General features: G+C 38.8%; 2 protein-coding genes across 7 annotated transcripts in view; both read right to left on the bottom strand.

Annotated features, from left to right (window-relative positions):
* LOC124868280 (teneurin-3-like) overlaps positions 1 to 14526 on the bottom strand; it is a 474572-nt gene that overhangs the window by 390037 nt on the left and 70009 nt on the right. The gene's annotated exons all lie outside the window — the stretch shown is intronic.
* Positions 529 to 14038, bottom strand: LOC124868281. Of its 6 annotated transcripts, none has more exons than XM_047365345.1 (8): positions 13984 to 14038; positions 11557 to 11667; positions 11307 to 11426; positions 5447 to 5482; positions 3857 to 3907; positions 2030 to 2110; positions 1599 to 1697; positions 529 to 971 (listed from the first exon to the last, which is right to left on the bottom strand). In XM_047365345.1, the coding sequence occupies exons 4-8, from the start codon at positions 5469 to 5471 to the stop codon at positions 754 to 756; spliced, it is 474 nt and encodes a 157-aa protein (XP_047221301.1). In that variant the 5' UTR covers positions 5472 to 5482; positions 11307 to 11426; positions 11557 to 11667; positions 13984 to 14038; the 3' UTR covers positions 529 to 753. The 6 variants fall into 6 exon arrangements, 5 of the variants coding, with proteins under 5 accessions (XP_047221301.1, XP_047221299.1, XP_047221302.1 ...); XM_047365343.1 differs by lacking the exon at positions 13984 to 14038 and adding an exon at positions 12553 to 12616; XM_047365346.1 differs by lacking the exons at positions 11307 to 11426; positions 13984 to 14038 and adding an exon at positions 12553 to 12616.

The following is a 14526-nucleotide window of genomic DNA, read 5'->3' as shown; positions in this document are numbered from 1 at the left end:
TGCAGGACCCACCTTCACACACGTTTGATTTTTAGTCAGTTATGGGGCTTGCCATTAATGTTCGAACGTTAAGAGGTCCATCTTTACACACATAATTTTTTTAGCCAGTTATGGGGCTTGCTTTTAACATTTAACTCTTGTTAGGCCTTCATAAAGATTTGCTTTATCTTTAAATTAGGATCTATCAAATTCAATCCCAACCCTAATCTAACCCAAACATGCATTTGTCAAGACTTGATTGTTTAATGGGAAAAAACCTTAAAATTTTGTTAGTGTTATTAATCCTTTCATCTGGCTTAATAGACTAGATATATATTGAAATGTGCATTCTTAAGTACATCTGTCATTATTCGATTGTGGTGCATTTTTCCTAGTCACAGCCTTAATATTCTTCCATTTGTTTAGGCATACAGGTCAATTTTTTATATATTTACAATCTTCATTTTAGCCAACTATAAAATACACATGATTTACTATTAATCATGAACTGCTTGAGTCAAAATTTAAAATGGACACATTACAAATGTAGCCACTGAATAAAGGAACTTTATTTTGAGCTGCACATGTTTTATTTCAACATTTTAGCACTGAATGTGCCATTTAAACATTTCCCATATTTCTTCCTCAGAACATGTATCAATAAACTGAAATATACTTTGTTTGAACTTTGTCCATAAAAATTACAAACAAATAGTAAAGAACTGGTGAAACAGGACCAGCCATGTGTTTCTACCTCTGTTCAGGGAAGCTCTGTCACTCATATTTTCTCCTCATGGTGGTTATTCTGTTTTTGACAAAGTACTTAACTGCTCTCCAGTCTCTTTTACTCAGTGCTTGTGGTTCTGCAGCAATGCATCTCTCACAGTCAAGCTTACCAGGAACCTGATTTGTCAATATGTACTTCCTTAAATGTTTATTTACAGCAGCACATTCCTCTGGGGTCCAGCTTCTTTTCACAACTTTTTCTTTACCTAAGGGCATAAAAAGAGCACAATTTAGTTTACAACTTCATTAGAACAAAACTGCACAGAGGATACATTCACTTTATGTACAATAATCCCACAATATCATTTAAATGAGATATTTTAATAATTCAACTATCTTTGTCAATAGTAATGAGCCTACAGTAAAAAAACAAGTAAATCAGTTTATTTCTGGGATATTAATCAGTCAGTGTCACTGCTGGTACAGGCAGTCAAACTCCACCAGGAGAGCACATCATCGATATGCAAATTTGCCAACAGGTAAATTTGATGCAAAGATTTTTTTCTGTCTTGAGGTAGATGTGTCATGTACATTACCCCTATTTAATAATAGATGGAAACGAACATCTCACAAATAATCCAATTTAACAATGACGTGAAACCCACCTGAGAAGGGGCGCATTAATTTGCATTTTACGACAAAATTCAAAAGTTTAGACCTGACATGTCTAAGTAAAAAAAGTCAAGTGGTTAATACATTTTGCTTCGGTCATTTAAATCTTAGTAAGCAGTAAATGTGAGGATAATTAGAATATTGATACTGTAGTAATAATTGGACCATTTAAAAGCAATCATGATGAAGTTATGTATTGAAGAGGATTACTCCAAACTCACCACTCTTTTTGGCAGACCTTTCGTTACTTTGGCTGCTAGAGGTGGGGGTACAAGAGGTCACTTCGTTGACTTCTGGCATCAGCCCATCTGAATTTGTGACTTTGAAGTACAGAAAAGAACAGGTTAAACTCATCTTATTAGAACAGCAAACACGCTGATCAAGGGCATAAATATCAACAGCGAACTAAAGAAAAAAAACCAAAAAACCTTCTATTTACACTTGTGTTCATAAAGAGTTATTTATTACAATCAAGTCCTGTAGAACCAATCTTGTTTGAATCAAATTTGGATGTTAGTAAATACTAGGCAGGATCAGATATAAATGTAATGGACTTGTAATATTAGTTAAAAGTGGTGGTATTAAAAAAAAATGAATAAAAATCAATGTTGAAGAAGAGTACTAACCCCAAACTGCAGTTTTACAAGCTCACCTTTCTTTTTGGTCAAGTTTTCCTGACTTAAGCCACTGGATGTGGGGATACAAGGTGTCTCTTCAGAAGCTTCTGGATCTTCTGAAATATTAATTTTAGGAACATAAAAAAACTGTTTAAACTTTCAATGATCTACAGTACTTTAACAGTTCATGTACGCACGTGGACGCCTCAGTTAATGAAAGAAAAACCCACAATGGTCACAAAAATAACTTGAATCTGACAAAGTTAATCATAAATAAAAAATTATATGAAAATGAACAAATTAAAGTCAGACAATGCTTTTCAAACATGCTTCAACAGAATTATTTAAACAAATAAAGTCATGAAACAGGCCTGGACAAAAATGATGGTACCCCTGAAAATAATGTGACCAAAGGGACGTGTTAAATCGAGGTGTGTCCATTAATTAACATCACAGGTGTCTACATTCTTGTAATCAGTCAGTGGGCCTATATATAGGGTTACAGGTAGTCACTGTGCTATTTGGTGACATGGTGTGTACCACACTCAACATGGATCAGAGGAAGCGAAGGAAAGCGTTGTCTCAGGAGATTAGGAAGAAAATTATAGACAAGCATGGTAAAGGTAAAGGTTATAAGACCATCTCCAAGCAGCTTCATGTTATGACTACAGTTGCACATATTCAGAAATTTAAGATCCATGGGACTGTAGCCAACCTCCCTGGACATGGCCACAGGAGGAAAATTTATGACAAAACAAAGAGACTGATAATACAAATGGTAACAAAAGAGCCCAGAAAAACTTCTAAAGAGATTAAAGGTGAACTTAAAGCTCAAGGAACATCAGTGTCAGATTGCACCATCCAACGTTGTTTGAGGCAAAGTGGACTTAATGGGAGACGACCAAGGAGAACACCATCTTTGAAAAATCATAAAAAAGCCAGACTGGAATTTGCCAAACTACATGTTGACAAGCCACAAAGCTTGTGGGACAATGTCCTATGGACAGATGAGACAAAAACTATACTTTCTGGCAAGGCACATCAGCTCTATGTTTGCAGATGGAAAAATTTAAGCATATGAAGAAAAGAACACTGTCCCTACTGTGAAACATGGAGGAGTCTGTTATGTTCTGGGGCTACTTTGCTGCATCTGGCACAGGGTATCTTGAATCTGTGCAGGTATAATGAAATCTCAAGACTATCAGGGGATTCTAGAGATAAATGTGCTGGCCAGTGTCAGAAAGCTTGGTCTCAGTCGCAGGTCATGGGTCTTGCAACAGGATAATAACCCAAAAAACACAGATAGAGGAAAACATTGGACTATTCTGAAGTGGCCTTCTATGAGCCCTTACCTAAATCCTATTAAGCATATTTGGAAGGTGCTGAAACATGCCGTCTGGAAAAGGTGCCCTTCAAAAATGAGACAACTGGAGCAGTTTGCTCATGAGGAGTGGGCTAAAATACCTTCTGAGAGGGACAGAAGTCTCACTGACAGTTATAGGAATCCTTTGATTGCAGTGATTGCTTCAAAAGGTTGAGCAACAAAATATTAAGTTAAGGGTTCCATCGTTTTGGTCCAGGCCTGTTTCATGAGTTTATTTTTTTAAATAATTCTGTTGAAGGATGTTTGAAAGCAGTGTCTGACTTTCATGTGCTCATTTTCATAGAATATTTATTCATTATAACCTTTGTCAGATTTAAGTTATTTCTGTGACCTTTGTTGGTTTTTCTTTCATTAACCGAGGGGTACCAACAATTTTGTCCACGTTTGTATATAGAACTCAGGTTGTAAAATGTGTTTAATTCAGAGAAAAGTGGCCCTTTTTTGTTTAACCGCTTTCTTTATTATGTGAACATTTTACCTTCTTGTGAGGATAAATTGGTGCCATTCTCAGTTCCGTCAGGCATATCAACTATGTACATGAAAGAAGAATTGTTTTCAAAAGTCAGAATTAACAATACACCAACAAGCAAAAAAAAAAAAAGTAAAATTAACTATTGCTTTAATCCATATCTTAGGTCATCCTAATTGACAGGAAATCAGGAGTAATATAGGTTTCCAGGGATATCAGTGCTCTTCATAATGTATATGGCAAAGAGACTTGTGTGAATGAGCCACTTGCCACAAAGCTGAATAAGACATTATGATATAATTGAAAAATGTTAGCTGGCAGTAGTGCTAAGAAATTGTATTTTCCTATAAATGTTTTCAGTAACATTTTATTTTATAAAACAAACTAACCCGTAGCTGTCAATTTGTAGGCTACATATTTTTGGACTACTAACTCTTTATTGTTCATTAATTATTTAGTTAATGACTTATTGTGACTGACCAAATTCAACAGTAAGAGGCCATAAATTAAGAGTTTTACCAAACCAGGCCACTTTTTTGATAATCCAAAGTAAAAGGTAATTTCATTTAATGTTGATTTTAATATGCTCTTCTTAATATGAGGTTTACAAAGAAGTAATTAGACAGGTTTTCAACCTTAACTGGTAAAAAAAGTAATTCCTTTTATAATACAACTAAACACCAGCGCTAGTGCCAAAACAACAGTTTACCAACTATGCATGAGAATATGAACTGGACCACTGTCTAAAATCATCTTTTCATAAAAACATTAAATTAGCATTTCCTTTCAAGCTTCCAGAGTCTGGAGGAAGAGTGGAATCCCTATTAGTGACATCTGCTGATTCTGGTCCAATGTGTTTTCTGAAGTCCAGTCAGCAATCTAGTATGATATTTAGACCACTTCACACATCCCCTTGTTGACAAGCTTTATTTAGATACTGATGTCACTTTCCCACAGGACTTGGCACCAGCTCTCACTGCCAAAAGTTGGTCCATTGACCACAGTGTTGCTGTGCTTGATTGGCCAGAAAACTGGCCCCACCTAAGCCTAAAAATCTAAGTTGTTTTGTCAAGAGAAAGATGAGGGACACCAGAAGTAACCATGCAGATGACCTGAAAGTGGCTCTAAAAGACACCTGGGCTCCCATTATACATTACAAAATATTGTTTATAATTGTTGTAATTTAATATAAAAATTTTCTGAAACACTGAATTTTAGCTTTTTTATTATGTTAGCCATAACTATGAAATTACAAAAACACAGGGTTGAAATATTTCACTGTGTAATGAATACCCAATATCAGTTTCAATTTTTGTAATGAATCGCCAAAAATATTGAACTTTTTGAATGCATCATATCAATACATTTCATTATATCTGAAAGTTTTGAATGTACCTGTAGATACAAAAATTAATATTTGTACTTTTTTTATGACAGAGCTTAAATAAAATTATGGCATGAAATTTCCCTACATCAGTCCTATCTTGGATGTTTTCAATTTAATGAAATTTTAATTAAAACAACATTAACATGCAGTCATCTAGTGTATTTAAAACTACAGAGATTATTGCGGTATAGAAAAAATAAACAAATTCATACCTTTCTCTTGTGAAGAACCATCCATGTCAAGAGTTTCTAATATGGTAATGAGATAAATTTGAAGAGATTTGTTTAATAGAACTAATAAAACACTCAAGAACCAATTCCACAAAAGATAGGAAACCATAAAAAGTACCTAAATAGCACCTTTTAATTTTTTTTTTTTTTTGCCTCAAATCAAATCAGAATAAGCCAACATTTTTATGTAAAGCCTAAATGATACCATTTTCAACTAATATGATGTTTATTCATCCTTAACAATAAAACATGCCCTCCTCCATAAATATCTCATTTCATTAATCTATTCTTAAATACCAAGGTTAGCAACTTCAATTTCCCTTGCATTAAAGTGTTAAATGTTAATACCGTTGACATCAAGGTGGATTTCATCCAGACTCTTCCCTTTATACTCTCCTAGCCGTCCTTGTTCCATTGCAAGGAGAACTTTGCTTATTTTTGCTAACTGTATGGTACCCTCTGGAAGGCGATAGTGCTTCCTGTGAACAGCAACATTATGCCCAAGGAAATCTGCCAACTGGTCAAGTTCTGTAGTCTTCAGGTTCAAAACTGTTGACAATGTTGCAATGTGTTTCCTGAGCTTTGTTGAGGTGAGTGCTGTAGGGTTTTTGAGGCCACTGCACTCACTCACAAACTGCCTTATACAGTCTGAACCTCTGAGGTAATGGACAGAATTCGGCAACGCAAACAGGTATTGATTTTCTTCCAGGACTCCACATTCTTCCCGCCTTCTAGTAAGAGCATCAAGGGATTCCTTCATCATTGGACCCAGCAGAACAGGAACTTTTCTTCCTCTTTTTCCCACAATGGTTATCCGGACAAAATAGTTGCAGAGCTTTTGTTCAAGTGCTGTGAGGGCCAGGTTAACATCCTCGTGTGTTTCTGATGTGTCCTTTGATAAGTAAACTGACAAATGCATCCTGGAAACCTCCCCAGCTCGTCGACGGTTGAAAAGGATTACTTGTGCCAGAGTCACTTTGGCAAGATCCTTCCAGCTGGACTGTGAGGCCTCTTCTTTCAAGGCATGTAAACATTCCTGCTGTCTTTCTAACAAATGGTTGTGAAGAATCTGGACATCGTGTGTGAAAGGTAACAGTAGAGGTGCATTCCACTTTTTCTGTTCAAGCTGGGTTAAAGCTTGGCTTGCAATATCATATTTCCAACTTTCTTGATACAGTTGTGCAAACTCCTCTGCGTTTTGCACAGCTTCCTTATCCTTCATCTTCAGTCCTTCCGTCTTAATGAACATGGCTAAAGAATGCATGTCGTGACCAACTTTTCGAGCGAGAGATGGTCGTTGATAGTTGCCACTTTCTTCACTGAATCCAGCTAGACGTCTTGCAGCAGCGACAACTGTAACATATTTTTCAGGCTTTATGAGATCTTTAATACTCTTCACAGAAGCAATATTTCTTGCCTCAAGTAGCAGTCTGCCAAGCTCTCTTAGCTTTTGACGGATGTATTGGTGCTGGCTGACTACCCTCTCATTCTTGTGGAACAATCTGTATCCAAAATCTAGTATGCATTGATCCTTCTTACATGCAACTGTAATCTCATCTTGATGCATCTCACTTAGAAACCTCCAGTATGAATCACTGAACTCTGGTGGAACTGGTTCAGCAAATGCACACAATGCTTGAACTCTTGTTTTCCCCTTTTTCAAAGACTTATCTTGAGGCTTGAATTTGCAGGACTGGAAATGTCGCCACATTGCCTTTTTTTTGAACAGTCCATAGCAGTACAAACAATGTTTGAATATTTCCCCTTCTGTTTTCTTCTTTGGTTGTTTCCACGCAATGAGCTTGCCTTGGTTACTTTCCATAACTTCAGTGTTGTGCTCAAAGTTTCCCTTATTTCGCAAATAATCCAACTGGAGTCGTCTTTGTTTTGAGTTTTTTGGCAAACTGTAGGCTTTTGCAACCTCTATTTTATCCATGTGTCTGCGCAATAGATGTCTTGACATTTTTTGAACAAATACTCCACAATACACACAGTGGTGTTTCTTATTATAGGTCCTGGATCCATCTTCCTTCTTCAAAACAGGAGCAACATAAACAGATTCTTCCTCCAGGGGGGCCCTTTCATCTTTATATGTAGTGGCTCTGGAATCATGACTTTCAAAGTTTCTAGTCTGACTGGACTCACTCTTACTCTGCCTGCAAAACTTGCTTCTATTTTGACTAAATGACATAGTTTTATCCTTCGGACCTTTTTCCAGACTTAATTCCACACTGGCTTCACTGTCTGTGCTTTCTCCAGTGGTTTCTGGAATATATTCATCTTCACTGTCTTCACTTGCCTCATCTAACCCTGCAAAGCTCCTCTGAATCATTTAGAGAAAGAGGAGAAGGAAGAAGTTAGTATTTCTTCCTCTATTAGAATTAATTAAAAAGAAAATCAGGCCTTGATTTAAAATCCACCTTGAAAACACAGATGTTAACTCTACAGATACATCTCAAAAAACAAGAAAATTGCATTGAAGTGAAATACACTGCTCAAAAAAATAAAGGGAACACTCAACTAACATCCTATATCTGAATGAATGAAATATTCTCATTTAATACTTTGTTCTGTAGAAAGTTGAATGTGCTGACAACAAAATCACACAAAAATCTTCAGTGGAAATCAAATTTATTAATCAATGGAGGCCTGGATTTGGAGTCACACACAAAATTAAAGTGGAAAAACACACTACAGGCTGATCCAACTTTGATGTAATGTCCTTAAAACAAGTCAAAATGAGGCTCAGTATTGTGTGTGACCTCCACGTGCCTGTATGACCTCCCTACAACGCCTGGGCATGCTCCTGATGAGACGGTGGATGGTCTCCTGAGGGATCTCCTCCCTGACCTGGACTAAAGCATCCGCCAACTCCTGTACAGTCTGTGGTACAACGTTGGTGGATGGAGCGAGACATGATGTCCCAGATGTGCTCAATCGAATTCAGGTCTGGGGAACTGGCGGGCCAGTCCATAGCTTCAATGTCTTAATCTTGCAGGAACTGCTGACACACTCCAGCCACATGAGGTCTAGCATTGTCCTGCATTAGGAGGAACCCAGGGCCAACCGCACCAGCATATGGTCTCGCAAGGGGTCTGAGGATCTCATCTCGGTACCTAAAGGCAATCAGGCTACCTCTGGCGAGCCCATGGAAGGCCATGCCACCCTCCAAAGAAATCCCACCCCACACCATTACTGATGCACTGCCAAACCGGTCATGCTGAAGGATGTTGCAGGCAGCAGATTGCTCTCCACGGTGTCTCCAGACATGTGACGTCTGTCACATGTGCTCAGTGGGAACCTGCTTTCATCTGTGAAGACCACAGGGCACCAGTGGCAAATTTGCCAATCCTGGTGTTCTCTGACAAATGCCAAGTGTCCTGCACGGTGTTGGGCTGTGAGCACAACCCCAATTTGTGGACGTCGGGCCCTCATACCATCCTCATGGAGTCGGTTTCTAACCGTTTGTGCAGACACATGCACATTGGTGGCCTGCTGGAGGTCATTTTGCAGGGCTCTGGCAGTGCTTCTCCTGTTCCTCCTTGCACAAAGGCGTAGGTAGCGGTCCTGCTGCTGGGTTGTTGCCCTCCTACGGCCTCCTCCACGTCTCCTGGTGTACTGACCTGACTCCTGGTAGCGCCTCCAGGCTCTGGACACTACGCTGACAGACACAGCAAACCTTGCCACAGCTGGCATTGATGAGCCATCCTGGATGAGCTGCACTACCTGAGCCACTTGTGTGGGTTGTAGAGTCCGTCTCATGCTACCACGAGTGTGAAAGCACCACCAACATTCAAAAGTGACCAAAACATCAGCCTGAAAGCGTAGATACTGAGAAGTGGCCTGTGGTCCCCACCTGCAGAACCACTCCTTTATTGAGTGTGTCTTGCTAATCGCCAAAGATTTCCCCCTGTTGTCTATTTCATTTGCACAAGAGCACAACAACATCAGTGTTGCTTCCTAGGTGGACAGTATGATTTTACATATGTTTGATTCATTTGGAGTTATATTGTGTTGTTTAAGTGTTCCCTTTATTTGTTTGAGCAGTGTATTTTTTGCCAGTCATCTCAGAAAATGGAACTCATATCTCATATAGAATTATCACAGAGTGATATATTCCACGTCCTTGTTTCCCATAATTTTGATGATTATGGCTTACTAGTAAACCCCAAATTCAGAATACTGTGAGGAAGTTAATTATTGGAAACTCATTGTTTCACACCTTAATCAGCTAATTAATTCCAAACGTCTACAAAGGTGTTCTGATCCTTCAAACCGTCTTTCACTCTGGGTCAGTAGAGATACAATCACGGGGAAGACTGCTAACTTCACAGATGGCCAGAAGACAGTCATCTACACCCTTTACAAGGAGGGGAAGCCACAAAAGTTCATTGCTAAAAGCAATTTGCGCACAGAGTTCTGGATCAAAGCACAGTAACAGAAAATTGAGTGTGAAAAAAGAAGTTTGGTAAAAGATGCAAAAACAACAGCGAGAACAGCAGCCTTGAGGGGGTTGTCAAGGTTGACAATGAGTGGGCTGAGGCTGGAGCATCAAGAGCCAGCACACAAATGAATACTAGACATGGGCTATAAACGTCGCATTCCTGGTGTCAAGCCACTCCAGAACCAGAGACAACATCCAAATCATCTCACCTAGGCACAGGAACTCGACTGTTGCTCAATGGTCCAGAGTCCTGTTTTCAGCTGAAAGTAAATTCTGCATTTCATTTGGAAATCAAGGTTGCAGACACTGGAGGAAGAATGAAGAGGCACATAATCCAAGTTGTTTTAAGTCCAATGTGAAGTTTCCATAGTCAGTGATGGTTTGGGGTGCCATGTTATCTGCTGGTTCTGGTCCACTGGGTCTGAAGTTCATAGCCAATGCAGCCATCTAGCAGGGAGTTCTAGAGTTTGTTCTCTGACAAAGTTCTCTCTGCTGACAAGCTGTATGGAGATGCTGGGTTTGTTTTCCAGGAGGACTTGGCACCTGCCCACACTGCCAAAAGTACCAGAACCTAGTCCAATGACTATGGTATTCCTGTTCTTGATTGGCCAGCAAACTCCCCTGACCTTTAACCCCATAGAAAATCTATGGGATGTTGTCAAGCGCAAGATGAGAGACATCAGACCTAAAAAGGCAGATGACCTAAAGGCAACTATCAAAGCAATCTGGGCTTCCATTACAGCTATGCAAAACCACAGGCTGATGGACTCTATGTCACGGTGCATTGATGCAATCATTCATGCAAGAGGAGCCCAACCAGATTCTTAGTGCATGGAAATGGACATACTGTTGAGAAACTTGACAGTAGAGCTTAAAACATCCTTTTTGGTTGGTCGAATGTGATATTCTAATATTCTGAGAAACAAAATTCTGAGCTCTCTTTACCTGAAAGCCATAATTGTCTAAATTACAAGAAATAAAAGCTTGAAATATTCTACTCAATGTGCAATAAATCTATAAAACAATTGTTTCACTTTTTGAAATGACTGGCAAGAAATGTTGCACTTTTGAGCAATATTCTAATTTTTATAAATGCACCTGTATGAGAGTGCTTGGTCAAGTTTAATATACTCTTGTTTTGAGTAAATTTAGATCCAAACAGATAAAGTAAAATGCAATGTTAAGGAAAATATCAAATTTTAAGAAAATAAAAGACATATATGCAAAGATTTGGGCAATTTAAAAAAAAAAGTTGTCAACTGAACAAGATGAACAAGCAACAAGAACAAGAAAATTAGTAAAACATGCTATAGCAATGAACGCCTTTCATTTTAAGCAATCATATCAAAAGTCTACTCTGGTATTACTCTTTAAATGACATTAATTCATGAGGCTTACAGAGAAGTAAGTTCCTCTTATAGGCCTTTGTGAATCCATTGCGAATGAGGTTGAAGGGCCTTCCATACAGTCATTACTTGAATTGTAGATAGCATCAGAAAAACTTGGAACTTTATTCATCTGTTAAAAGATTATATCAAGCTATAATTATTCAATTCCTGTGATTGTACGTGCAGACACACAGTTATTAAAAAAAATAAATTAGTTTCTTGTGACTTTTTAGATTTTAAAAATAATTGTATGTCTTTACCATTATTGTTGTTCTTTTTATTTGCTTTTGTAGAGGTGCAGAGACGTCTTTTTGGGAATCATCATCACTGTCTGAGTAGTCCACTAGAGACACTCCTTTGATGATTGATAGCTATATGGGGATGATGAAAAGAAATGTGTGGTTACAGTATATGTAAGCTAATGATGTAGTGCATGACTGTAAAACACTGGAATTTATTTGCTGTAAATAACTGAAGTTTCTATTGACTGCCTTAACTGATAAATGACCGGTGCTGCAAATATGATCGAAAATATGTCAAAACCTTGGATCAATGGTCCCCACAAGGACACATACAATGCAAAGAAATTGTTACCGAGAGAACAAGTAAAAGGCTCCAAAGATTACTTCTTACAACAAAAACAAATGGGTTGAACGCTGTTTAAGGTATCCTACTTTACAATCAGCAAAAGGGTACACACCAATCATGGATTCCTTCCTTACACATCAGCTTAACAAATTAAATAAAACCAAATTCTGACTAAATAACAGCTTCTCAACTAAAAGCAATCTACGGGGACAAGCATGTAAACTAAGTGAACAAAAATAGGTCTCCAAAGTTTATTTCTCACAAGTCTAAATGAATGTTAATATAATGTGCTTCCATAATGTCAGGTACTACAACTATGATCTAGAAATATAACAAAAGCTTAGATCCACACGGGAGGGCCCCACAAGGAGGCACATTTCAGAAATCCATTACTGTTATGCGTGTGTAAGTGACTGGCCTGGTTGGACCCCACATGGAAGCACATTTCAACAATCCATCTGAAGGTGTGTATGCCACTGGCTTGTTTGGGCTCCATGAGGAAACCATTAAAAACATGTGATCAGATGACTGGCTGAATGCTGTTTATGGTACCTTCTGACTAAAAAATAGTTTCCCAACACAAGCTAAACTAACAAGCATGTAAACTAAGGGAATGAGAGCAGGTCTCCAAAATTTATTTCTCACAACAAAGTCTAACTGAATGTTACCTGTAGGCTGGCATCCTGTGTGATGCTGTCATCAGGGAAAGAGTCCCACGAGTTTCTGGCTGGCTCAGCTACAGCAGTAGATGACTGCGAGCCTGTCACCTGGAATTAAAACCACAAATAACTTACTAACATCATACAGATAACATAAATGACAGACTCAAGACCTGTAAAGATAGTCCCCAAAACCAAAAGTGCACTTCTAACTACAAGTGTTCCAGTCAGTTCTGGATTTCTAATCAGGTCCTATAAAAGCATCTTTATGGATGTAGTGGAGCATCCTTCAGCCTGACAGTTTAGCTGTTGAAGATGTGCAGAATTATAGCTGTAATATAATGTGCTTCCATAATGTCAGGTACTACAACTATGATCTAGAAATATAACAAAAGCTTAGATCCACACGGGAGGGCCCCACAAGGAGGCACATTTCAGAAATCCGTTACTGTTATGCGTGTGTAAGTGACTGGCCTGGTTGGACCCCACATGGAAGCACGTTTCAACAATCCATCTGAAGGTGTGTATGCCACTGGCTTGTTTGGGCTCCATGAGGAAACCATTAAAAACATGTGATCAGATGACTGGCTGAATGCTGTTTATGGTACCTTCTGACTAAAAAATAGTTTCCCAACACAAGCTAAACTAACAAGCATGTAAACTAAGGGAATGAGAGCAGGTCTCCAAAGTTTATTTCTCACAACAAAGTCTAACTGAATGTTACCTGTAGGCTGGCATCCTGTGTGATGCTGTCATCAGGGAAAGAGTCCCACGAGGTTCTGGCTGGCTCAGCTACAGCAGTAGATGACTGCGAGCCTGTCACCTGGAATTAAAACCACAAATAACTTACTAACATCATACAGATAACATAAATGACAGACTCAAGACCTGTAAAGATAGTCCCCAAAACCAAAAGAGCACTTCTAACTACAAGTGTTCCAGTCAGTTCTGGATTTCTAATCAGGTCCTATAAAAGCATCTTTATGGATGTAGTGGAGCATCCTTCAGCCTGACAGTTTAGCTGTTGAAGATGTGAAGAATTATAGCTGTAATATAATGTGCTTCCATAATGTCAGGTACTACAACTATGATCTAGAAATATAACAAAAGCTTAGATCCACACGGGAGGGCCCCACAAGGAGGCACATTTCAGAAATCCATTACTGTTATGCGTGTGTAAGTGACTGGCCTGGTTGGACCCCACATGGAAGCACGTTTCAACAATCCATCTGAAGGTGTGTATGCCACTGGCTTGTTTGGGCTCCATGAGGAGAACCATTAAAAACATGTGATCAGATGACTGGCTGAATGCTGTTTATGGTACCTTCTGACTAAAAAATAGCTTCCCAACACAAGCTAAACTAACAAGCATGTAAACTAAGGGAATGAGAGCAGGTCTCCAAAGTTTATGTCTCACAACAAAGTCTAACTGAATGTTACCTGTAGGCTGGCATCCTGTGTGATGCTGTCATCAGGGAAAGAGTCCCACGATGTTCTGGCTGGCTCAGCTACAGCAGTAGATGACTGCGAGCCTGTCACCTGGAATTAAAACCACAAATAACTTACTAACATCATACAGATAACATAAATGACAGACTCAAGACCTGTAAAGATAGTCCCCAAAACCAAAAGAGCACTTCTAACTACAAGTGTTCCAGTCAGTTCTGGATTTCTAATCAGGTCCTATAAAAGCATCTTTATGGATGTAGTGGAGCATCCTTCAGCCTGACAGTTTAGCTGTTGAAGATGTGCAGAATTATAGCTGTAATATAATGTGCTTCCATAATGTCAGGTACTACAACTATGATCTAGAAATATAACAAAAGCTTAGATCCACACGGGAGGGCCCCACAAGGAGGCACATTTCAGAAATCCACTACTGTTATGCGTGTGTAAGTGACTGGCCTGGTTGGACCCCACATGGAAGCACGTTTCAACAATCCATCTGAAGGTGTGTATGCCACTGGCTTGTTTGGGCTCCAT

This window comes from Girardinichthys multiradiatus, chromosome 5, assembly GCF_021462225.1.
Source record: "Girardinichthys multiradiatus isolate DD_20200921_A chromosome 5, DD_fGirMul_XY1, whole genome shotgun sequence".
NCBI classification, from domain to species: Eukaryota; Metazoa; Chordata; class Actinopteri; order Cyprinodontiformes; family Goodeidae; genus Girardinichthys; species Girardinichthys multiradiatus.
This window is presented reverse-complemented; position numbering and strand designations above follow the sequence as displayed.

Excerpts from the sequence above, each read along its gene's own strand:
- LOC124868281 (XM_047365341.1), bottom strand. The coding sequence starts at position 7,796 with ATGATTCAGAGGAGCTTTGCAGGGTTAGATGAGGCAAGTGAAGACAGT. Across the intron at positions 2,111-6,611 it reads AAAGTTGGAAATATGATATT|AAGATCCAGAAGCTTCTGAA; the intron begins GCAAGCCAAGCT and ends TTAATATTTCAG.